At 42.0% G+C, this 25,259-nt stretch overlaps 1 protein-coding gene across 1 annotated transcript in view; it reads right to left on the reverse strand.

Moving 5' to 3' along the window:
• Positions 1 to 25,259, reverse strand: part of DHRSX (dehydrogenase/reductase X-linked) — a 173,745-nt gene that overhangs the window by 25,432 nt on the left and 123,054 nt on the right. Inside the window, 2 exon segments of the mRNA XM_084505905.1 lie at positions 5,359 to 5,566; positions 21,219 to 21,426. Of these exon segments, the coding sequence (XP_084362031.1) occupies positions 5,359 to 5,566; positions 21,219 to 21,426 (416 nt within the window).

The following is a 25,259-nucleotide window of genomic DNA, read 5'->3' on the forward strand; positions in this document are numbered from 1 at the left end:
CAACAATTGTATATAGTGCACGTGTAAATTTTTACATAATGCAAGGTGTAGATTTACCCTGTGTTTCTTTAAACTGTTTTCCAAGCTAAAAGGCATCAATTCTGAAGGCAGAATTAGGCATTGAAATAGTTTTCTTGTTCTGTGAACACTTTTAAAAGATGGAAGATAGTCTTCCCATTTCCCACTAATAAGGAAAAAAAAAAAAAAAAAAAAAAGAATCCTTTTTTCCTTTTCAACCAAATGACTAAAACTGTGGGAGAGGGCATGAGATGGGTCTCTGACTGTGCATACTGCTTCATGTCTAGCTTGCTCCGTGTTTCGTCCTGTTCCAACTGGCTTCTTCCAAGAGGAAGCCTGGGTGTGGTTTGGGGATAGATCACTCCAGCAGCTGCTCCAAACATGTCTTTGAATGCCAGCTTCAGTAGCATTGACTCCCCCTGAAGCTCTCCAGCACAATCCCAGCAGTTTTGCACACCTCTGTACAGCACCTTTACCCCTTCACACAAGGCATGCACCACAAATCTTTCACTTTTCTGCCACCAAAACAGCCTCTGGCAGCTCTCAAAGTGTCTCTTACAATAAATATTTCTGCCATTTGACCTGAGAACACACAAAAAAATAACAATATCTTGGGACCACAGGGGAATCACAGGATCCAGTGGAGACCAGACTGTGTAGGCGTGCACTTGGAGTCAGTCTATGTTAGAGGGGTCTAGCCCTAAATAGGACAGACAAGAGCACCCTGTGTTCCTAAGCCTTCTAATTTAACATAAATTTAACATAAGTAAAGCATCTGCCATACCCCCTAACAGGGTGTTGAGTCTGGGCATTCACATCTAAGAAAAATAACCACATCACCAGGATTTAGTAGCTCAAAGGTAGCTTGCTCATTTTCCTCCTCAGGTGGGTCGCTCCATCTTTTCCCCCTAGAACTGTTCTGTGGTTTTATGAATAATGAAATATTTATTAGACAGAAAAGAAGAAGCCCTATCACTCTGACTACAACCTGGAATGAAAAAAAAAAAAAAAAAAAAAAAAAAGAAGCTTAAATCACTGTACATATATACAAAAAAGGGACCTTGTTAAAGATGAGAACTACTGGAATAAAGTGGACTGCTTCCTTCTCTCCGATTTTGACATGAATCTCAGTTTTGATCTGAAAAGCCTTTTGTAAAAATTAACCACAAATGACATGTTCCTGCAAGGAATTTTCTTTTCATGAGAAACTTCTAGACTAGCTTTACATGAGGACCACACACTCGCATGGATTGAAGATGTTGATGCTGATGAATTGCTGCTTTCAGCTGTAGAATTTAATTATTCTAGTTCTCTACAGCTGGTGTTATTGTGTGGTGATGTGTTTGTCTTCTGACACCTCGGGGAGGAGGATGAAATGAATTTTCTGCATTCAGAGTGCCAAAGGGACAGTTTGAATAAGAAATGCTGCAATAAGACCTGCATGACTATGTCTTCTGGCATGAATGATGAATCCATGTTCTTTAGATCTTGTTTTCTAGCAGCACTTACAGATTGAAAACATTTCTTTAAAAACATTATAGGAAAATCACACTCAAGTTAAGCTTATTTTGACAAACAAAAGAAATGAACCAGTTTATATTGGCTGATTTCTAGCTTGTATTCTAGACTCTGCCTTTCCCTTCGCTTTTACAGGCCAGTGGGGTCACTCATCCTACTCATTTTCAGTTTGTCAGTCAATAATCACTCATATGGCACTATGTCTTCGTAAATGACAGCTGAGACAAGACCTGATGCACAGTCTTCTTCCATGATGCTTCCTAAACACCAGTCTGAGGGAGTTGGAAGGACCAAATATATTTGATAATGACACATTCACCAAGTGTGTCATAAAGAATGTTTTGGAGAAGTTTACAATGCTGCCATGCAAGAAATGTTTCTACATCCATGGCAAAAGTACCAGAATAGTCCCTGATATTGGACATTAATGAGTCAACATCTTTTTTTTTTTTTTTTTTTTCCTGTGAGACATTATAATTGTAACACAAGCAGAGGATATCTGGCTTGAGAATGAAGATTCAATATCTGTAGCAGAAGCAGAAGTACCTGAGAGGGAAATGGTACCTTCCCAGCTTCCAGTTTGGACAGTACCCATCACTAAAACTGGTATGTTGCACAGTTGGCTACATTGCAATTTGATGCCTGATGAATGTCTTTTTCATCTATTATTATCTTATTAATTAATAATTGTTTACTAGTTTGAACATTATCTCTACAAAAAGATCAGTTTATGTTAAAAATTCCTAAGAGAAAACATATTCCACAATACTCTACAAAGAATCATGACAGCTCGTCAGCTTTTATTTACTGAGCAGTCATGGGGGTAGAAATCAATTTATTTTTTGAAGAATAAACATAATTTCCCTCTTGCATGTGACAGGTGCAATCTCTGTTTATTAAATATGTAGAGAAACCATTTGAAAAATGGAAATTTAGAACAAGTACCACAATAACATTCCTGAGAAAGAATCTAGCTGAGAAGGAGCAGCACCACCACTTCTAAAGGGCAGGCATTCATTTTGCAATTTTTATGACAGCCACCATCTCCTTTACCTTGGCCTATCATATTTCTTCAGGGTGTTTCTCACTGTATTTTGTTGGGGGAAAGCCCCCCCAGCAAACATATTTGGCAGAGGTTTTTCTGAGATTTATACAAAGATCAGAAGACAATGTTTTGCAGCCCTGAGAAACTCGAGCTGTTAATACTCTGAGCAAATTATATGTACATATCGTGGCCTATTTACAAAGCTGTAGGTTTATTTGTTTAAGTATCTAAATATCCTGAAGCAGCTCTAGGGTGGATGTTGTTGAGCCGACAGCCTTGCCTGATTCACTGAGCCACCTCACCCAGAGAGAATAACGCAGCAAGAGTCAGGGCTGTGCTGTAATCCTGAGGAAGCATTTGACTTGAATGCCATGGGGACCAAAGTGTTGGCAGAAATGGATTTAAAGGTAGTAGAGGGAGGCTCTGCCACAATAATTTGGAATGAAATCAAACAACATGTTGACTGTCTCTTGAGAGAATATGAGATGATAAATCCATGATGCATTTCCTCACCGGAATGAGCTGGGATGTGTTTACTATCAAGAGCGCCAGGTTGCAGTGGGTGAAGCAATTTCCTGTGTGCCTTTAGAAACCACTTTGAAATATTTCAGGGTGATAAAAGTTAGTTTAGCCAACATGATTAGAGAGATATCAGATCATTTTCACTGTGTTAGTGCTGTAATCCTAGAAGGAAGATTCATATATGTGCACTCAAGAATGAAATTCCAGGGTAGAAGAAACCCATAATGCCTACTGCCAGCTAGTATTATCAAACAGTTGCATTTTCCTGCGCTTGCTCTCTTACTTCTCTCAGTAGAAACTTACCCTAGTGCATGAGACTAACACCAAACACACTAAATGACTGTTTGCAAAGGTGTTTGCACTGGACACCACATACCTACGGAATAATGTGCTCCTTAACATGAAAAATGAAGGCTAAGTCAATCCCAAACACATAAACATATCTTAAGCAATAAGCAAAGAGTAGAAGTCAGAGCTGCAACTCCGAAGAGTATAATAGCAAAAGAGACGAGTGCTAGTAAAAGCTTCCCTCTCACTCTCCTACAGGAAAAAACATTGCGTGTTATATAAAAATGTGAAAATCTCAGCCTTGGTAACTGAAGCATTCAGAGTACACTCTGACTCAAAAAGCAATTGATATATTTCTTTTTCAGGCAGTACACACATTGCACTTCTATGCAAGTCAGTATATCTGTCCTTCACCTATTGCAAGGCAGTATTCCTTTAGTCTGGTATCTCATACAAAGAATACAAAATGATCAGGATTACTATTACAGCTGTAAGTATTTGACTCCCTCTTGTGATAAATCTAAACTCATTTTATGTGTGTTCAGGGACATCCCATTTAGTTTCTAAACATGGTCAGTATAATACAAAAATGACTCCCTTGGCACACCAATAAAACTGAATGGGCTTAAGTGCTGTAAACAAGAGATTTAATTCTCACTCTCAAACACAGAATTTTTTTTTTGGTCAGAATTCTGTGGCTCTAGAGACAATTCTGAGCACCACCGAAACATCTGCATGAAACTGTTACGTTAGCAGAGTGAAGTCAGTCCAATTAAAAAGCATCACCACCGGAGACTGAGATTTAAAATAGCAATCACAAGAGGCAAAACAAGTTTAATATATACTTTCTGGCAAACTATATTCTGCTTCTTTAAGAATGCATTACATACTATGAGCATCCCTATTAGAATTTTATTGCAATATTCAAGGTGTACTCAGAAGATACTATTAATTTTTTTAAATATAGGTTTATTTGCTTGCATCTTATTTTACAGCCACTCTTCCAGCCTCCAGTTTCATTTCTAAAATTAAAGCTAGTGATATTTCCATATCAAAGTTTAAAATTAATTTGCTTTGTGGAACATGCCCCTTGATCTAAAATAGTTTGTTTTAATTAGGACATTTAATTTTCTCTAATGGAATCAGGTTCCATTCACTTAATCCAAAACTACTTTCTGAAAGAGTTATAAGCAGTACATTTTCTCAGCACAAGTCTTTCTAAGGCTTGCTCACATTAGAGCAGTGCACCTGTGCAGCTAAACTGATTTCATATTGATCTACTCATACCACTACAAAACGTTATTGAAGCTAACCTGAAATGGATTTGCCCAATGTTGGATAAGTTTTTTTAAACAGCTTTATGTTTTCCAATACAGACCAGGAATAGATAATAGAAAGTCAAGTGCCATTATAAATACGTGTTAGGTTGAAAGACCCAGATGAACATTGTCCCACATTCCCAAGGACAAGTATTTGGACCTGCCCAGCATGGAGTTTGGCCAATTCCCACCAATACTTTTTTTCATTTGTACAGCTTCCTTCTTTCCTTTGCCCTCTTCTTTGTAACATGTTGTGTGCATGTAGACCATGCCAGATTATGTCTGCTTTTCGTAACAGGACGTACAAGACATTTCCTAGGAAAACTTTGCATATTCCAGCTCCATGTTAAAATGCAACTCTACTACCATGCATGCACAAACAGAGATAGATCAGTGCAGAGATAGTTAATGCATGGGCAACTACCTGTTCAGCCACAGACACAGCGATAGGCCTTCCCTCGTCTTACCGTGAGTGTTCTCTCTCCGTTTAAAATAAGCGTTAGTTCTGGGGAAAGCCTGTCATTATCTATACATTAGCTTTACATTACATTAAATTAAGATAAACTCTGAAAACTTTTGCATCTATGTGCTGATGGCATCTCTCACCATGTAGGGACATGGCAAAAAAATTATGAAAAAAATGCATACCTTTAAAAATAGCCAGGCTGTCATCCATATGGCCACTTTCACAACCCAAAAGACATGTTCATAGAGCTCGGTATTCACTACTCCAGGGTCTACTACATTAGCAGTCACATGGCTTCCATTTGCAGTCAGAAGATGCTGTAGTCGATAGGTAAATAACACAAGGGCAAGTTTGCTTTGGGAATAGGCTCCATGGGGTGAATACGAACATCTGCATACAAGAGAGAAAGAGAGAGGGACATGCACATGAAAAAGAAATCATCAGAAGGGAAACAGAATTGCAGAAGCATCCAATGTACTGCATTTGGCAATATCCAGCAAGCAAATAGCTATACATTGAATCTTCACAAGAAACAGCTTATCAATAGCAGGCATGCTGTTTTCTGCACTTCTGATGATCATTCTATCAGATACCAAGCCTGATTTATGGGGGAAAAATAATAAAAATAACATTACACAGCACCTGCCAGAATCTCCCTGTCAACCTATTTTAACTTTAAACACTGAGGCACCAATCTGCAGAATACCATCATCTAGGGGTGAACTATTCTCCCATTCCTCACTGCCCAGTTCCCACACACACATACCCTATTCCCACCCAGTAAATCCGTGCCTCGTTGTACTGCTCCTGGCTATTATTATTTGTATTGCAGCACGACCTATTAGTTCCTGATTAAGGCTCCTTTGGTGGGAACAGTGCAGATGACTAAGGCAATCATTGCACCTGTCGCAGTGACACCAGATTATACACAGCTAAAGAGATGAATATAATGATGGGGCAAGGAGAGCGGCTGTCAGAGTAACCAAAGTTATGTCATATGCAGCCTTTAGAGCAAAGGTGGCTGCCTCAACCTATGCCAAACAGAAGGTATAGTGAAGGCACACAAATACCACGAGTTACAGTAAAACATGACCTGCTGAGACTCCTGTGCGCCTCTGTAATCTGGATGCTGAATCTGCCCTTCTTTCAAGTCAAACTTTTCAGGAACTGCTGATTAGATGGGTTTCATGTCATGCAGGCAGCAGTATTTTTTTAAATAAGCAAGCTACCTCCGGGCAAATTAGAAGGTATGTCACTTAAAATGCTCCTCCTGACCAGGGCCTCAGTATTGCTCAGTATCGTCCTATGCCATGACAATTCCCTCTCACAATTACCACGGGCCTTTCGTTTAACCTTTTTTTTTGGTCTGCTTAGCAGAACCAAAGGTAGTTCCTAGCACTACAGACGGCTCAAAGCAGGCAGGTGCCTAAAGCAACAGTCTCTTGGGGGCAGCAAAAATGCTGTGGTCCCTGCCGGAGCCTTTGGGCAGCAGCCGCGTCAGCTGCAGCCTGTATGGAGACAGGGTAGAGCCCGCAGGACAGCTGCTACTGCTAAGGAGGGAGATGGAGGAGCAGCCCCCAGGAACAGATGTCTCTGACCCAACTCTCTTCTTCCCCTTGGTTGTTGTCCTGTCTCTGCGACAGACGCAGGCCGGTTTCATCCTCCACACCTGCATCCCCAGCACAATGAACACCTAATTGTTAGGGCTGTCTGAATGGACTCAGAAACTGGGAGACACGATGGTAAATCTTACAGCTCAGCTATAGGAAGACAACACTGCTGAACACCCAGTGCATCTCTCTATCTCTCTCCTTTTTTTTTTTTTTTTTCCCTTCTCTTCAAGCAAAACAAGAGCAGGCTATGAAAGTGTTGTGTAATTTGAGAAAGGATAAAAACGGACAGCTGATCGTGACCAGCCCCTGCACGGCTGAGCAGTAAGACACTGGGTAACGCGGCTCCATCATTATCAAGATATCACTTGCACCTCAGGGTAAAATGGTCTATTTTAAGAATAAAGAATGATTGCTGCATGAATATAAAAGTGACTTGGCATTAGTCAGGAAATTGCAGTTACTTTTTAAATTCAGTAATGTCCATGCTCTGATCTGAGACACTCAAAATGTCACCTTACGCCTGATGCATATTTCAGCCCTTATAACTCGAAGGGCCAGATCCTCAGCCACCACAGCCCCCCTAGTGTGGCAAGGCAGGTCTCCTGTTCCCCACAGGGAGGCCCTGATCTGCAGCCACCCCTGGCAGCCGACTGGCAGTGGCTCTCACTCTCTCTCCTCTGGTGCCACCGTTCTCCCACTGGTGGAGGAGGCGAGCCAGGGCATGGGACAAGCTTCCTGCATTGACCCTGAGCAATCTTGCCTGGCAAGCAGCTCACGGGGAAGCAGGGTTGGGACTACACAGACTCGCTCTGCCTGGATCTCATCTGGCCGTCGGTACTCTTCAGAAGGCAGGCTGGAGGATGGTGAATGCTCCTTCCCATTCCCACATTTTGTGCCAGTGCTGTTTTGACTTACCTCGTGGCAACGAAGCGTGAACTACAAGGGCCGGATCCTCAAAAGCCTTGTACTTTGCATAGATATCTATGTCAGAAAAACATGAGTGCTCAGAAGATATAAAAAGCTATCCAATCAGTATGGAAGCCTTTTATATCCCAGAGCGGAGATGCAAATGATTTGCAAGGCAGCAGGGAATCAGACTTCAATGCCATACTATAGATGTGAAGGATATAAAATTGGATGCATGGAGCAGACACTTTTGACAGAACCCCTGCAATGTTTACCTGCTCTCTTTCCATTTTCTCAGTGTGTGTGTGTGCTTTTTGTTTTCCAGGAATCTGACACCACTGGCCTGCACAAGGCAGGAATCGTCTGTGACACAGAACTGACATTTTCGTTGTATTTTCGTTGAATGACTGTTTTGATCGTGAAACCCAGTCTTATAGGTTCATGTTGATTAAAAAATGTTGGAAAAAAAAACGATGCTGCTTACTTGATTTCATTACATCCAGTCTTGGCTTTATGAATCAGAAAATAGAAACACATAGGCTCCTCTACCTGAACCATAATTGCATCTTCCATGAGCATACATGTATTCCTACACATGGAATGATCTGAATTAAAAGGCTATGTAGCTAAATGAAGTCTCTCTGTGCACTTCTATACATTTTCTACACTGAATGAAGCTATAATTGTCTACTAAACAAAATAACAGCATTGACATTGCACATTTCCACATCACTTTCCTTTTCAAAAGGCTCTAAAAGCCTTCTGAAATTAAAGCACATACAAAAGCTAGCCAAAGTACAGCCCCAAAGCAGAGGGCTGTTTACCAGCTGACTGCATGGGCACACCAGCGCACAAGGGACACCTGTGACATTTGGGCTCCTGAGGGCTCAGGGCACCAAAGCCTTGCAGCAAGGCAGGCAGACTCCTAGGGTGAGAAATTCTGCCTCCTCACTGGGTGGCCAGGCAGAAGACTGGCAGCTGTGTGCCTGGCGCTGGCAACTTGGAGAGGCCCCTGCTCATCCACTTCTTTGAGCGGGGCTGTCTACGGGCTCTTTCCTACCACAGAAAACAGTCTCCCCTAGGGGATGCTGCCTTGGAGCATTTTGCCATGTTGATGCAGATAAAATAGGACAATGCACAACTCACTAAATGGAACATATAGGAGGAGCCAAGGCAGACAGAATTTAATTAGTTGCTTTGAAATCTGGCCAAGAGAACAGCAATACACAAGACCTTCTTCTTCCTTTAAAAACATTGTTCCATTGATTCTATACCGATGAGTTAAGGATCAGGATAAGGCAGGCTATGAATTTTCTATCTGATTATTTTTATCAGAAATTATTATTTTTGGCTTAAGGGTTTCTTTTGTTTTGTTTTGTTTTGTTTTGTTTTGTTTTCCCAACATAGACTGAAAAGTTTGAGTTTTCATTGCAAAAATTTAAGGGGGAGAAGAGAAAGGGATCGTTTTGTATTTTTTGCCAAAACAAAATAAATAAGTATTCAATTTTGGAGTGAGTGAGTGCCTTGTGTTTTGTTGATTTGTTTATTTATTTTAATTTCCATAAGAAGCTGATTTTACCACTCCTCTCCATGGTACTGTCTCCAGCAGCAGTCTACCCAGCATGCTGGGGCAATGTATTTGTAAAAAGTAATGAGAAGCCAAATTTCAAACTGGCGCCTGCAGTGGCTAATTAGGTGTTTAAATATGGACTCTGCTGCTATCCAATTTTGAAAACTGGATCCACGTTTAGCACTTCCCTTGGCAGCCAGTCTTACTCTGGCTTCTTTTTTGGCTGACTTTAACAGGTCTGTGTGCTGTAGAGGTCTCCCATTCATCTCCAGTGATACCATGTTTAGTCAAGGACATTAAGTCAGCTCAAGGTACCCACTGAATAATTGGGGAAGCAAAACTGCTGCTCAGCATAGACCACTGCATCCACACCTACTGCGTGCGGGCTCTCACACTGCATTCTGCTTTTTCATTAGCAGTTGCTTTGGCACTATGCACACATGTGGAAGGAAACGGATGCAGACTGCCTGAAGGAAGGGTACAGAAACAGCATCCTTGCCCATCCCTACCACACCTTGCTTCAACAAACAGCTCGGAGGACCTGTGTCTGTACTGAGCAGCACATATCTACATTTAACCCGGCTGGTGCCAGCAGTACAGTTTGGCTTGTACCTCCTTCCCACTACAGTGGTCTTGTGTGTGTCATCTTCCCTTCACCCGCCACCATGCTCCCCAGTTTCCAGTATGTTAATTTGCCTGGAGGGCAGAGTGTGCTAAGATCAAACTACAGAACAACCAGATTGCTATGTGCTCCATTAAAAGACAAGTTTTATAATGAAAGGCCACACAAAATTTCAATATATGCCCTAGGATGAATCAGTAAATTAAGCAAAACACAGACTTGGTGTATTAAAATGACTAAAGTCTCTTAATGATTTATGTATTAATCTTGCAATACATCATCACCGCTGCTTAGTATAGAATATAAAAGACTATTATTAAACACTCATGAAGCTTTCACAGTCTTAAATTTTCTTTCTCCAGGGAATGCAGTGCAAAATTTTTGATAGATTTTGCAGTTTATTTTAAAGCAGCTACAGAAATATATGGCAGAATATAGCTATGTATTTTCTGGTTATTATAAGCATTTCTCTCTCTCTCTCTCTCTCTCTCTTTTTTTTTTTTTTTTTTTTTTTTATGATAAACTAAAGCCTAAGTCCTAAATATTGCTTATTAGATTTAAGCAGACTTCCTGACGGTACTATATATATTTATCCCCATTTGCTGAGTCTCATCAACTGTGATTTTCCCTCACTATAAAAAAAAATAAATAAAATAGAGAGATGGAGAAAAGAGAGAGTTGGAGAAATTAGAATACGATTATTACCACCAAAAAACAGTGTCTTACAAATTGAAAGAAATAAGAATATGAATTAATAAAACAGAACTAAAATCTACAGTGTTCACATGCATACTTATTCAGATTTTGTTACAGTTATGTTTTGTGCAGTGGTTGTCCTGTTACCAATTGCAACTACTTCTATAGGCTACTGTATAGTTACCCCTTTCATATCCTTGTCTGGGTATTTTGTGTGTTCATTGAGCAACTACACTTCATGCACATTTTCTTCATAGACTTGATTTGAAACCTTTTTAAAGAAAGTTTTATATTTTTAAATACTTATAAATATGTATGCATGTAACCGTAAAGGCAGCCTTAGCATTCCTGCATATATTTGAACTCAAATACACCAGCAGCTGTAGTTTGAGTAAATGCAGGCTCAAGCATTAGGGCCCCCTGAAACACCTGATGAACCCCTTGATGGATATGCTGGAAAGGAAGAACACAAGGCTGGTAGAGGAAATTAGCTGTTCTACACAAGCACATCCTTCATGTCCTAGCTGGTTGCGGTGGGATTACTGAAACAGCCACAGACAGCCTGCATGTTTAGAGCAGCCAGGGTTGCCCTTTCACTTCTGACTAAGAAGGAGCAACCAATTCTCGAGCTTCCCCCTCTCCCTGCAGTGAGCTACTTGGTGCTACACTCTGCTCACACACAGCTCTGGACAAAATTGGGCTTTTTCTGAAGCCTTTCAGTGGTAAGACAGCATTTTTCTCCTTAACATTAGAGGATAAGCATAAGGATCAAAGCTCAAAGATGGAAGATGCTTTCTCTCTAAGAGGCAAAGCATTGTTAGTAGCCTCAATTAGCAGTAGCTGACTTCTCTGCAAGCCAGTGACTCCTGTCTTGCACTTAATCCAGATTTCAACAGGAACTAGAAACTGGAAGATGGCTTATTTTTTTCAAAAAGCCATGCTGCCCAAATTTCAGACCTTTGCTGTGTAAATGCACAGCATGCAGTGGCCAACTCCTTGTTTACACATGTAGGAAAAGCAGAGTGAACACAAATAAACTACTGTCTTTGAAAGACTACATTTATTGAAAGAGCCTGGAAGGTCTTTACTATACAAATGTTTATAAAAGGTGAAATAACCAGGGGCTTGTCATCCTAGGCATTACTATCACACAGATGGAATCAATGCATCATTGGTGTTAATTTTTAAGAGCATTTTTGTTGTTGTTGTTTGTTGATTTCAAATATCAATGATGAGTTCAAGTTGTCATTATTGTAATTCCATGCTCTAAGAAAATATATCTCTTTATAAAGAATGATATAAATCATTCCTCTCCTGAATAATTTTTCTACAGTCAGTTTACATGATGCAGTGTTAAGTACTGGCTAATGCTCAGAGTGGTATTTGAACATAATGGTATTCCTTCATTCAATTAAAAATCTCCATCAAGCAAACAAATGAATAAGTAAACAGAAGCAAGAAAGGTTCTGCATTGCTGTAGCCAAGAAACAGAATAAGGCTCCAAGACCTACATTCTGTGCCCTCATGCCTCTTCCGAGTGATAGGGAAACATCACTGCCACATATCTTTTGATATTATCTCTTGGATAATCTGGATCTCTGGTTGTTGAAGATTGTCACAACCTTTTAAAATGATCTCTTGAATTATATCAAGACAAGCTCTGTGGCACTCTCAACCCAGTTGTGCAGAAAGCTTTCCAACTCTCCTAAAACAGAGCTTTAAAGTTGAAAGTACCAAGGGGTCTTATGGTTTTTGTTTGTTTGTTTGTTTGTTTTGTGTTTTTTTTTTTTTTTCCACTTCTACCACAATGCACCAAGGGCCATAAAATTGCCCAGTAATAATTTGAACAATCCCAAATCTTATTTTTGCTTTGATAAAACCATCTTAAATCTGGTGTAGACTTTTGCAGACCGGCTGTAGATTCTGGGCTTTTCATTCTGGGACTGAAAAGGAACAGCAGAGCTTGGATATGCATACTGAAGTGCTGCCATTGCAAATCCAGCACAGCTCACCAAATGTAGTTAGCGGATTTTCAGTACACTGCATGAAATGTGTTGGTCTCTATATGAAGATAATGTGAAGTTTCATTTTGTGATGGGCTGAACCTTGCCAATCCACCTTGGACTTGAGAAGGCACTCAATCTGTTCTGCAAGTGCAAATGTTCAACACACTGAAAGACTGATCCGTCTTAGCAGGGAAACATGGCTTGGATGTGCACACAGGATACAAAATACACTTCCCCCTCCCCCGAGATATCTGTAAATGCTGTGCTGAAACTCCTATGCCATCACTCTGATCACAGAATGAACATAATATTATCAACTCTGGCAACTAAAAATAATTTCAGAACATTGCTTGTTTGTTGAAACAATCTAACAACTGCTGCTTTTGCCACCAGCAGCCTCCTGCTGTCATCAGGAAAGATGCAGGACTTAAGTGCATGGGAGGAGCCTGTAAAGAGGAGTCTTACTTGAGGAACTTAAACAAGAAAACTTCAGCATACAGTAAAAGCAACCCTGTGAAACACTTTTCTCCATTACATATGGCTTGCTAGGCCATGGTCCTTCTTCACTGTGTCATTTTGGTTTCCCCTTAAGCTCCACTACCTATAGAAAAACTCCCCTCAAATCGTAAAGAACTAACAATGTACTGGGGGACAAAGCAGCCTATAAACATCATTAGACAATGACAGAAATCATTTTCTCTGCAATCTTGCCTTAGAGTTGTTTGCTTATGTTTGGGATTTTTTTTCTTTTCATTTCCCAATGTTATGTTACCCTGGAACACTGTGAACAGAAATCTGTAATCAAAAACCATGTGTTTCCTAAGAAGGGGCTCAGGGCTGGAGTGCGAGATCTCTTCCACTTGCAAACACACCAGAAGTAAATGAAATCAGACATGTCTGGTTCTCCAGGAAATGGCAAGGAGTTTTGTGTAAAAATCACAAAACACAGTTACAGGACTTCCCTGCTCCCAGCACTCACTCTGACCAAACATTTAAACGATACTGCTCCATTGGCGTACTGATTTTTGGTAGCAATTCAGACGCTGAACTCCCATTTCATCCTGATGACAGAAAAGACACCATGCAAAAGTCACCCTACTTTAATTTGGATGTTTCTGCAGCAACATTTTACAGGTGGCATAGCTGTTAAGAGCTCCTGCACTTCTCAGAAAGCTGCTGGGAGCCAAAGGCACCCCAGCCTGTCTCCTTGGGCAGCTAGGACAGTGCTGCCTGCAGCCAGGCTCAATGATACTATGCTGACTATAAGACATTCTGGCAGTGCTAAAACTCCTGGAGGCTAAAATATTTTGCTTTTACAATGTCTTATCTTATTTACGATATCTATTTTTCATAGAAAGCAAGCTTTACACAGAAAACTGTTCAATATAACGAGTAATGTTTCTTTACAGGTCTATGTATTCAAATGCTCGGGATGCTTTTGGACAAAGCAAGTTCTGCTTTGCTGAAAGAAGAGATTTAAGATGGGGAGCAGAGTAAAGAGTAAAAGTTAAGTGTCATCATATTTAATTGCAGAGGCAGAAATCTGCCTTTGACTCCTTCCATTACACCTTGTAATCCTTAACATATCTGGCAATATCAGGGACATATGGTTGTGAAGAACCAGCAGCAATAGCAGAGGTGAACCTAGAGGAGACATGGCAGGGCTAAGCTGAGCATTTTCACTGTTTCCCTTAACACATTATTCTGGGGATTTACAGGCACTAATGTTGGCTTCCCCCAGATATGCTGCACAGCTCCAAGGACAACACCATTGAAAAGGTACTGTGAGCATGGTGGCAGTTAGAGTAATTGAGAGGAATGCTAAAAAATATATAAATGAATAATTGCCCAGACCAAACCCCAAAGCTTTTAAGGTTCACTCCACCTTACTAAGTGGTTTTGCTCTCGGGGAGATGTTAAACTAACCTTCACCTCTCAAGGGTGACAATCTATCTCCTCTCCATCTTCTCTTCAAGTCCTTTTTGCCTTCGCTGTCACAGTGGTGCAGTACATTAACTTTCAAATTATCCTTGAACTGTCCTGCCATTTTGGAAAGCAGCGTGCCTATGAGATCCTTGTCCTGTATGCTCCAGAGAGGTGATTTCACCCATTTTAACCACCAGGGAGGGAGAGGCTGAATAGCAGAAACACACATATATCAAGTATCTCCAAACATATTACAGTTTTGAACTAGTTCAGAAACACTTTGTGCTATTAAATCATTAATGAGTATTAACAATGCATTGCTAAAACCATTAATTCCTTTTAGACAAGGAGTTTAACATTGTGACACATAAAGTAGCTACATTTAATTTCCCTGAATATATCAAAGTCTGGCATTACCTCTGTGATAGCAGTCACACAATGTTATTATTCTTCAAAAAACCAATGAACCATAAAAATATTTTGATTAGATGGAATACAATTACACCAATAAACGGAAAATTAAAACTTTCCAAAGCTGACATCCTAACTTAAATATTTCTTCATTACTGGTTGCAAAAATGTATTGGGATCACCTGGGATGGCCTGCAATATGGGTAAAATGCTTGCTGCACATGAACTAAAATACTGTCCTTTGGACTGGTGAGAGAATTGGTCTTCTAATCTAATAGCTCATTTGTTTTTTGTTTGTTTATCTTGTTTTAATTAATTTATAGTATTCAAGATATAGGCCTTCACTGGTACACTGATTTTCCAGGCCAGCAAGTCAATTTTTGCAATTAATGCTAATTGCTGCAAAAAGCAAGAAATCATTTGGCAAAACAGAAAATCCTTTTGCACTTATGGAGAAAGATTTCTGCAAAGAAGGACTGAAATACCCTCATGTGGATGAATTAAGTGTTTGAATACTTATCATCTAATTATAGGCAAGAAGACTTAGAAACCTGAAGCAGGAAGAACACTTTTAACTGAATGCAACAGTGCACTGTAGTTGGTATCGACTTCCACCAAGGGAACATGATTTATCTTGCAAATAGAGCCAGAAAAAGCAATAAAAGTCATTGTGGGGCAGCTGTTTTAACAATACCACTCAAACAAATATATATATTCCCCAAATGAAATAAAATCTGCAATAACATGTATCTGTCTTCTTGTCTGAAAGAATCGTTTATGATTACACTTTCTGTAGTTTTCACAGCGTTTTATTAAGCAGCAGTCCAGTAATATTACTCTTTATATGTAACTGTGAAAGACTTCTGTACCGACCAAAATTAATTAACAAATAAAAGAGTAATATTTAAAATCACTCCTACTTCTTCTTACAATTTTTCTTTATTACTTAAAGAATTTGAAATAAATAATACTACTATGCTACTCCTGTGCTACATCAGCTTCATGTTTGCTTTTGCTTGAATTGAAGATATTGTGCATCCCATAAGCCCTTCCTATCAGAAAGAACTGAGAAAATTCTAGTGATGGATCAGTCATGAAAAGGCACAGGAGGAAGCAATTGTGAATTTATCAAAAAGAGTTGTGAAAAAAATGTTGTCTCTTCAAACCATTCTTAGGAAAAACAATCAAACCAAACCAGCCAACGAACCAACCAACCAAAAAAACACCACCATCACCACCAAAAACATGTTTTAAACAAATGGCCAGCTAAAAAAAAAAAAAAAAAAAAAAAGCTCTCATTTGAAACAGACGGAGATACCTTACTTTAACAAGATGACAGAAATTAAAGGTTTGCAATTAAAGGTTTGCAGTTTCACATTGACAAACATTATACTTCAAAATATGAATGAGAGTGTACTGTTAAGGATAATTACAAACAAGTTAGAAATAAAATATCCTGAAATCGATGATTTTGGTCTGAAAAACAGACTCATATTTTCCAAAATAATTTAACATTTTAACTTCTCATGTCTGCTATTTGCGGACAATATTTCCAAAATCTCTTCAATATTTATGGGATGTGATCCTCAACATTCTGCCCAAACTGAGTTGCAACTTTATCTACCAACATCACATTAACTCAAGAAGAGATGAAGGACACTATTTAAGAGTGGGAGGCCTCCAGACACTTTGCTGGACTGATTTTTCCAGCAGCATGTGATACCTTCTGTGTGACACCAGCATGTGATACCTCCTGTGTGACACCCTTACGAACTGCCTCACAAGAAGAGATGAACTGGAGCTGCCTCACCTCCTCAGCATCCTCCCAGGTCCTGCAGAGTTGTTTGCCCTATTTTTCACCAGCACACATGTGGCAGCTGGGGATTTTTGCAATTCCTATCATTTAAATCTCTGTTGTCTCTGACATGATTCATGCACCAAAGCTATGGGGAAAAAACACAGAAATTATCTGGGACTGTACCAGCTTGGGAGTTACAAAAAAGTGTCAGCTCCTTTCACAGTAACAGAGCAAAGGAAAGAGAGCAGAAAAAAGTGTGACTAACTGTTCCTGAATATACAGGAGATGTGAACCAGAAAAGGAGCTGTGTTACTATGGCTGGGGAGTTCATAAATCTGTGATTCACAGCATTACAAGGCCCATTTGGCATGCAAAAAGAGGGGATGATGAAAGGAATAGTTAGTCATGGAGAAAAAGCTAGACAGAACACACAAAGATGCTAACCCCTGGGAAAGGGAGCATATGCAAGCGCGACTGACAGCCTGGGAAAGGGAGTAAAGCCTTTTTCTGTTAATTTCCCAAAAGTTCCTTCTTACCTTGGTAGGTAGAGAACTTGAAAGCGTGCCCTCCCCCTCCCAGCCTGGTAAGAGCACCATGAACTCCAGCGCTCTGTTCAAGCCTATCTCAAGTGGATGGGATGGCACTACGTTCTTCAAACTTTTGCTAAACCCAGATGTCCATATTCTGTCGTGCCCATATTTTTTTCTTCTCTCACTTTAGAAAGTATTATATTAAGCAGGCATAAGAGGAGAAAAGGACATAAAAGGTATGCTGCTCTACTTTTGGGGTGCAGAGTGTACGACCATCAGCATGCAGTTGCTTAGATCACCGCTGCTGAAATGCCTGCAAGATAGCATTTCTGTTAAACTTTCACCTCCTTGAAAACAGTAGTGTTCGAAGTAGGGATGAAGAAGAATGATTTGCCTTAGGGATGCCCTTGTCGACTCATGTGATTCCTGTTGAAAATGGTCTGGATCTAAAAGACCACAAAGGCGTTTGATGTTCTTCATATATCCTTCAGCAAAAGAACCGGGAGAACAGTCATTGCTCTTGTGCGTTTGCATTTTCAATAACATACATGAAACAAGCTATGCCCTGCCAGTTTGGAACAAGCTCTGTCCTGCCTTGATGTACCCATGCTGTGTCTCTTTTACTGGTGTGTGTGGGAAGAGGATGGGTGGGAAGGAGGGGAAATGACACTCACGGGGGAGTAATAGGACTGGGGATGAGGGAAGAACGCAAGCAGAAGAGAAATGGAGAGCATCAGATGAACTGTTGCACAGAAATAAGACACAAATAAAGAGGAAAAGGATAAGATAGAGACGGAAAAGGCAATGGAGAGAAAAAAATCTGAAAAGACACAGGTGAAGTTGAAACTGCAAACACAGAAGTCAAGCAGGCAGGCACAAAGAGAGAGAGAAAAAGAGGAAGAAAAATAATTGGACGTGCAAGGAAAATCAAGGAATATTTAAATTAACACTCCCACCAAAAAGAAGATGAAAAGAGAAATATGGGAGAAATCAGACTAGTAAGATGGCAGAAAACAAACAAAGAGGGAACATGGAAGACAGTAGCAAAAGCTGCATTACATGCTTTTCCTTGGTAAGACCTTTTGACAATTATTTGTTATGATGTGGCCCTGTGATGACTTCTTGTTATGATGTGGTCCTGATGACTTCTGGCTTCAGACCAGAACTCTGAGTGGCAAGTACAAGCAAAGTAAGTTGGGAGTGATGGCCACAACGGTGACTGTCAACCCAGACTCTCCTGAGTGGGACAATGATCACAAAGAAAATCCATGGTAAAGCAGAGAACTGCACCTCAGTTTACTTTCTTCTTCATGTCTCCTTCAAGAGTTCTTCAGCCTATCCTTCTCTGCTGTATTTGATGGATGGATCCCTCCTCTGCTACCATTACTCACCTCCAGTTTGGACACTAGCCCAACCAAAATCTAGGAATAATGGGACAAGAGTATGGTAAAAAATTCAGTCTGCTGCCATGGGTAATTTCTCCACTAGATCACAGCCCCCTTTCTCTACTGTGAATGAATGGCTCCAAATCATTTGGCTGCCTTCCTGTGAGGTTAGGACTACACATAAGTCAAGGAACATAGACTGGAGTTGTGAAGTGAATTACAGCCAATTCAAAATAAGGAAAAAGCCAGCTCATTTTTTTACGAAGATTCCACGTTCACGAGATCTACAAAAATGAGGGATTCCATCACTAGGAAACCGTGGCAGTCCACTGTTGTATCACAGTGCTTGCCTTGGGTGTCCTTACTACACCCATCAGAGATCTTAAGTGCTATTCTGAACCACAAGGCATCTTCAAGGCTTCACAGTGTCAGCGATGCCTGTGTATGGCACCCTGCAACAGTTCTCCCGGGCTTCTAAACCACCCACTCACACCATAAGCATGTACCTGAATGCACAAGCAATCTCACTGTTTTTAGCTGCACAGTTTATGAGACAACTAAATATACAGCCATGTCAGGGCTTATCTGCACCTAGGTTAAAAAATAACAGGAGCGTATTCTTCCACCTGAATCAAGAAGAGTCCACAACCTGCTCTGGAAGCCAAAGGGGTGCCTGATGCCTGGGGGAACAAGTACTGCTGCTGACCTTCAGCAATTCAGAGCATCCACATGACAAAGAGCACATAAAATCAGCCAGAATTTGTCCTCTTCTGTGTCTGTTATGCCAATAAACTTGAAATACAACAGGGCAGGATTTGACAAAAAACTGCAGGTAAGTCTCAACAGCATGTATGTTTTTTTCTTTCCATAAGATTGTTCACATTCGTGATCAACCCAAACTTTTCTAATTGAAATGTTTCTCGTTCCTTTATAGTATGAGTTAATAAGAATGAATCACAGATAAGGACAATCCTAAACTAAAGAGGCACAGTACAAAGCTTTGCTATAATCAGGGAAACTACTGTTATCTAGAGTCACAGAACAGCCACATTTAATTTTGCATTCCGCTCTTTACCCCAAAGAAATACTAATTACACTCCCCTTAGTCCCCTTGTGTGGTGCCATCCAACATGCACATCAGAAACAATGAATATATACATCAACTGAAGAGTAAGGATAATTTCCTGTGGTTGTTTTACAAGCAAGAGATTAAACTGCTACTACCCTGCAGAGTTTAAACAATGTGCTTGTAATAAAACTGATGCCATACTATGTAATCAGAAGTCAAACAGAAAGTTTGACATGCTTACTGCAGCATTCATATGTAAAATGTGTGCAGTGGAAACAGCCCAGCCCTCTAATTTCAGCCTTTGTTTCAAAATGAAACCTCGGGCCAGGTGCCTCTAAGTATTTGCTGAAGTCCCTGACAAAGGACCAAGAATTTCTACAGGGAAATGATGCAAAACACTGATTTCCCTTGCACAAACAGCAACTCTTTGAAGGCCATCAGAAGGGGGACTCAGTTTGAGCCTGCTAGCAAGCATTTCACTTCCATCTGTTAACTGCATGTGGAAATTTTAAAATGTATTATCTAAATTATACTGCTCATTCCTCAATTAGTTAAATGATCAACACAGATCCTGTATGACACCAGAGATATCTACCACAGCATCTGATGTCTTGCTCATGTTATGAACATCCCATAGACATCCACCCATGGTGAATGGGCAGAATACGGCCACACAGCTCCGCGGACCTTGCTGGGCCACAAGCAATGCGTTGGGATCTCGATGAACTCCCCGTTCTCCATTCCCTCAGGGAAGCACAGAGGGTGACACAGGCAAAAAGCTGGGCTCAAGCATTTCCAGTGCCTCAGCAGGCAGGCCTGTGGGGGCTGAGGAGGACAGCAGGGGAGGCCGGAGAAGGACTGTGGTGGAGGAGGGGGAATGAGAGACCAGAAGCGGTATGGGACAAGGTGGAGGGATAGGAGGATGGAGCCGGTGCCAGCTGGCAGGGCTGCCTGAGAGGGAAAAGTGGCAGACAGGGCGTGGGCTGGGCGAAGCTGCCAGCAGGCAGGCAGGCGTGGTCCGGCGGCCCTGCCAGAGCCCGGCCCTGCCAGAGCCCAGCCAGAGCCCTCTTGGAGAAGATCCCATGATGGGCCCCTACAGCCCCGGGCACACGCGGCCCTGGGTGACCAGCCATGGGTGTCTGCTGTGCCCACCTGATGAAAGGGTCAGGGCCTCAGTGCTTGCATACCCCTGGAGGTAACTCAGTTGAGGGTGAAGCCTGTTAGTGATCACCCTAGCATTTTAAAACAGTTCCCAGTTGCTCAGTCTCCCAGATTAGGCAGTGAGGAGTCCAGACTGCAACACAGCCGTCATGGTGTGAGCATCAGAAAGGAAGCAAGGCTTTCAAGGCTCAGAGTAAGAGACCACAAGCTTTGTTCAAGATCCAAACTGCCTGAGAAGCACCATTATTTAAAAAAAAAAAAAAAAAAAAAAAAGTCATCAAAAAAAAACACAATTTAATCAGCACACACCCTTACTTCAGATCAGTGAACAGCCAAAATGGATCAGTACCTGCTTTGTAAGTCATTCAGGTGCAATTTGCCTACATAATGGGTGGCTGATGAGACAGTGACGATCCTAGCGTTGTGACTGTGCGTTCCTGATTGCTTCAGCGTATCCAAGAGGAGGTTAGTCAACAGGAAGTGTCCCAAGTAGTTCAAGCCAAAGTGCTCCTCAAACCCATCCTCTGTCTTCCTTTCAGGGACCAGCATCACCCCAGCTGGAAGAGAGAGTACAGGGAAAACCAGTTGATTTATTGCAAAGAAGAAGCTAGACAGAAGGAGCACGGATCTCCTGCTGCACAATGTAAACATGGCATTTAGAGCAATGAATGACTGGTGATGGCATGTGAAGCGTAAAGCTGACACTGACTGATTCCTGCCGAGAAAAATGTGAAAATCCCCGCTTCCACTCCTATAGCCAGAAAACAGGTAGACTGTCTCTCCCTCCCTGCCAGGTTGCGAGGATAAATGAAAAGTGTGAAAAGTGGTCTGAAGACATTAAATGCTGATTTAACCCTCTGCTGCCATGCCAGAATCCAATGCTGCAGATCCACAACAACAGTAAATCTACCAAGAAGATGTGGGAACTGGGTGATCCCAGCAACACTACCTCCATCAAAGAGCTCAGAGTGGAGGCAAGACCAGGCTAAGTAGCAGATCTTTTCTCCCAGATAGTTTTCTGCTGAGCCCTGGCTAGAGTTTAAAGATCTGTTGAGTCTTTGTCTGAAATCTGCAACTTCTATCTCACTGGTGTGGGTGAGAAAAGATGCAGTAAATTTACCCAATATATATTAATTACTATGTTTACATGCAGCTGCATATTGAAACAACTTTTTGAATGCTTATTTTGGCAATATTTTTGCATATATTTCTACAAACTGCTATTTTCTCACTCACTGCCTAGAATAAACATCCACATCCTTCACTCACACTGTTGATTTCAGCATCTTGCAGAGAATCCTGTGCTAACATATGAACTATACCGTGTCCTGAAGCTGTGTGATGGTGTAGTGAGTTTACATGGCAAGGTTTTGGTAGCAGGGGGCCATAGCAGTGGCTTCTGTGAGGAGAAACTAGAAGCTGCCCCATTGTTAGATAAGAGACCCACTGCTGACCAGAGCCAAGCCAATAAGTGATGTTGTTTGAGCCTCTGTGAGAGCACATTTAAGAAAGGGAAAAAAACAAACAAACAAACAAACAAAAATACAACTGTGGCCTCGCAGCAGCTGGAAGAGTGAGAGGAGTGAGAAACAGCCTTGCAGACGCCAAGGTCAGTGCAGCAGGAGGGCAGGAGGTGCTCCAGGGAGGCAGCAGCAGTTCCCCTGTGGCCTGTGGAGAGGCCCCTGGTGGAGCAGGCTGTCCCCCTGCAGCCCATGGGTCCACATGGAGCAGATCTCCACGCTGCAGCCCGCCCATGGGTGGAGGAGCCCCTGGTGGAGCAGGTGGATGTGGCCTGGAGGAGGCTGCAGCCCATGGAGAGCCCCCGCAGGAGCAGGCCCCGGGCAGGAGCTGCAGCCCGTGGAGAGGAGCCCACGCAGGAGCAGGGGGCCTGGGGGGAGCTGTTGCCCACCTGTGGGGGACCCGTGCTAGAGCAGTTTGCTCCTGGGGGATGGATGGACCCTGTGGAACGGAGCCATGTAGAAGCATTTCTTGAAGAGCTGCTGCCTGTGGGCAGCCCTCGCAGGCTCAGTTGGGGAAGGATGGCATCCCGTGGGAGGGACCCCACAGGGAGCAGCGGCAGAGAGTGACAATGAAGGAGTGGAAGAGACAAAATGTTAGGCACTGACCACAGCCCCCATTCCCCGTTCCCCTGTGCTGCTCAGGGGAAGGAGGTAGAAGAGGGCAGATGGGTGGAAGGCATTTTTGGTTTCTTTCCTTCGTTTCTCACTTCTTTAGCTTGTTTGTAATAAGCAATAAATCTTACTGTCTCCCTATGCTGAGTCTATTTTGCCTGTCATGATAACTGTTGAGCGAGCTCCCTGTCCTTATCTCAACCCTTGAGCCCTTTGCATCGTATTTCCTCCCCCTTCCCCTTTGAGGAGGGGGAGTGAGAGAGTGGCTGAGGTGGAGCTCAGCCACCCACCCAAGTAAAACCACCACAGGTGGTTATCTATCCCACTTGATTATAATGTGGATTCGAATGTTATAAATTATTCTTGTTTTATTAAAATTTAATTATCTTACAAGTGGACCTGACCTTTGTAATTTAAATGCAGCTCATAGAGGATAACATTGCAGGCCAATTGTCTTCTCTCTAAAACACATGAATATGATACAGCAGAAAGGCCTACTCTACTTACAGATATAAAATGGTCTCAGCTTCATCCTCACACTACTTCATGGGTCCATCAAACACCCTTTAACTTTCTATTGCTTGACATCAGATCAGTGATGGCACATTCAATTCCCACCATAAATTACACGTGCTGTGTGTCTGTGTCTCTCCTTCTTTAGGAGAGTCCAGCTGTCAGATAGCACTGCTTTGCTACTGCTGCTCAGATTGAACAGGTTACATTTTCAGGATCATTTTAGTATGGTTAATGTATATAGCTTCATCCAGAAATTCACCTATGGGCTACTGCTTAATGGGCACAGACATCAAAAATAGTTGGCCCCGTGTGGAAACGCAGTCCAGAGTGAAACAGGCCATTTCATAGGAGTGGAGATCAGCCATGCTACTGTTTGTGGAGACTGCTGTGTTATACAGTAAGGGAACAGAAAGTATGAAAGAGCATGAAAGGCTGGAAAACAGCAATGTTCAAAGGACACAGAGAAAATGTGTAAAACGCATCAGATGGAAAAGAAAATGCAGGTGAGAAAGGGAGCAGAAGACAACTCAAAAAGTGGAGTGAGTAAAGGCAAGGAATGAGAGAAGACAGAGGACAGAAAGAATGGTAAGAGGGCAAGTAAAAAGTTTGGGTGTAACACAACACACTCACATGCAAAGAAACTAAGACTGAGCATGAGCAAAGCCCTTCCTCCACTCTGCTGGCTGATGAAATGAACGAGTGAAACACAATTCAGATTACATGCCTGGCCTCTACACAAGCTCTGACTGGTGTATCTCTGTCATCACAGTCACTTTCCCAGGTCCCTCAGAATGACAGCAGAACCCAGTCACCGGATGTGCTATCTCTGCATGACAAACCTCATCTTTAATAATGGAAAGATACAAATTAGAAGGCATCTGTCTGGGTGTCCCGTTGTATTTTTTTTTCTTGGCAACACTTTGTGTGGTGCAACTGCTCACATAGCTGGAAAACGAAAAAGACTTCAATTTTCCTCCATAATCTGCATGTGCAGCATACGATGACATCCAGAACAGAGGCGCAGACTAAACACTGGCATGAAGGTTACAAATGGACAGAAATGTGAGATAAGTTCTGCTATGATGTGGAGCTTTCTTGTTTTCTGGGACATGAAGAAGAGGAAAAGGGTGGGAGGGACAACAAACCACAAGCACCCAGACCAAGTCTCAGTCAGCTAGAGCGTGAGTTTTAGCAGAGATGGGGTTTGGCATGAGCTGTTGGAGGGCAGATGGGAACAGTACTGTATCTTTGAGCACAGGGGTGGGTACAAGGAAATGATTTGCATCTCTCTGGGGCTCATCCTGCCCTCCAAAGCTCTAAAACTAGAAAAGGTGGGAGGGAGCAGTTTGCAAGAGGTATATTTGCAGCAACACTGATCAAACGGCAGTCCAGGAAAGGAAGGAGAACATAAAGCAGCCCTTGCACAGCAAAGCAGATTGTGATCCCCAGCTGCTGCTTCTTCATCTGCCTGGGCTGCTGCAGGGCTTGCTGTAGGCCTCCCCATACACACACACACTTCTGCCAGCTGAGTCAGAGGAATTTGTCCAGTGAGAAGTGCCCTAGATGGCTGCTACAGCCCTTCAGTTTTAACCAGCAGGCAAAGTCGGACAGGCTGTCACTGCTCCCTCTGGCCTATGCTGTACCAACTGCCCCCGCAACCCCTGAAGAGGTGTGGGATTTCCAGAGCACATACAGGCTCTGCCCTCCACCCCAATTAGTTTCCACCATCTGTGCTGCACGTC

This window comes from Aythya ferina, assembly GCF_964211825.1.
Source record: "Aythya ferina genome assembly, chromosome: 1".
In the NCBI taxonomy this organism is placed as follows: domain Eukaryota; kingdom Metazoa; phylum Chordata; class Aves; order Anseriformes; family Anatidae; genus Aythya; species Aythya ferina.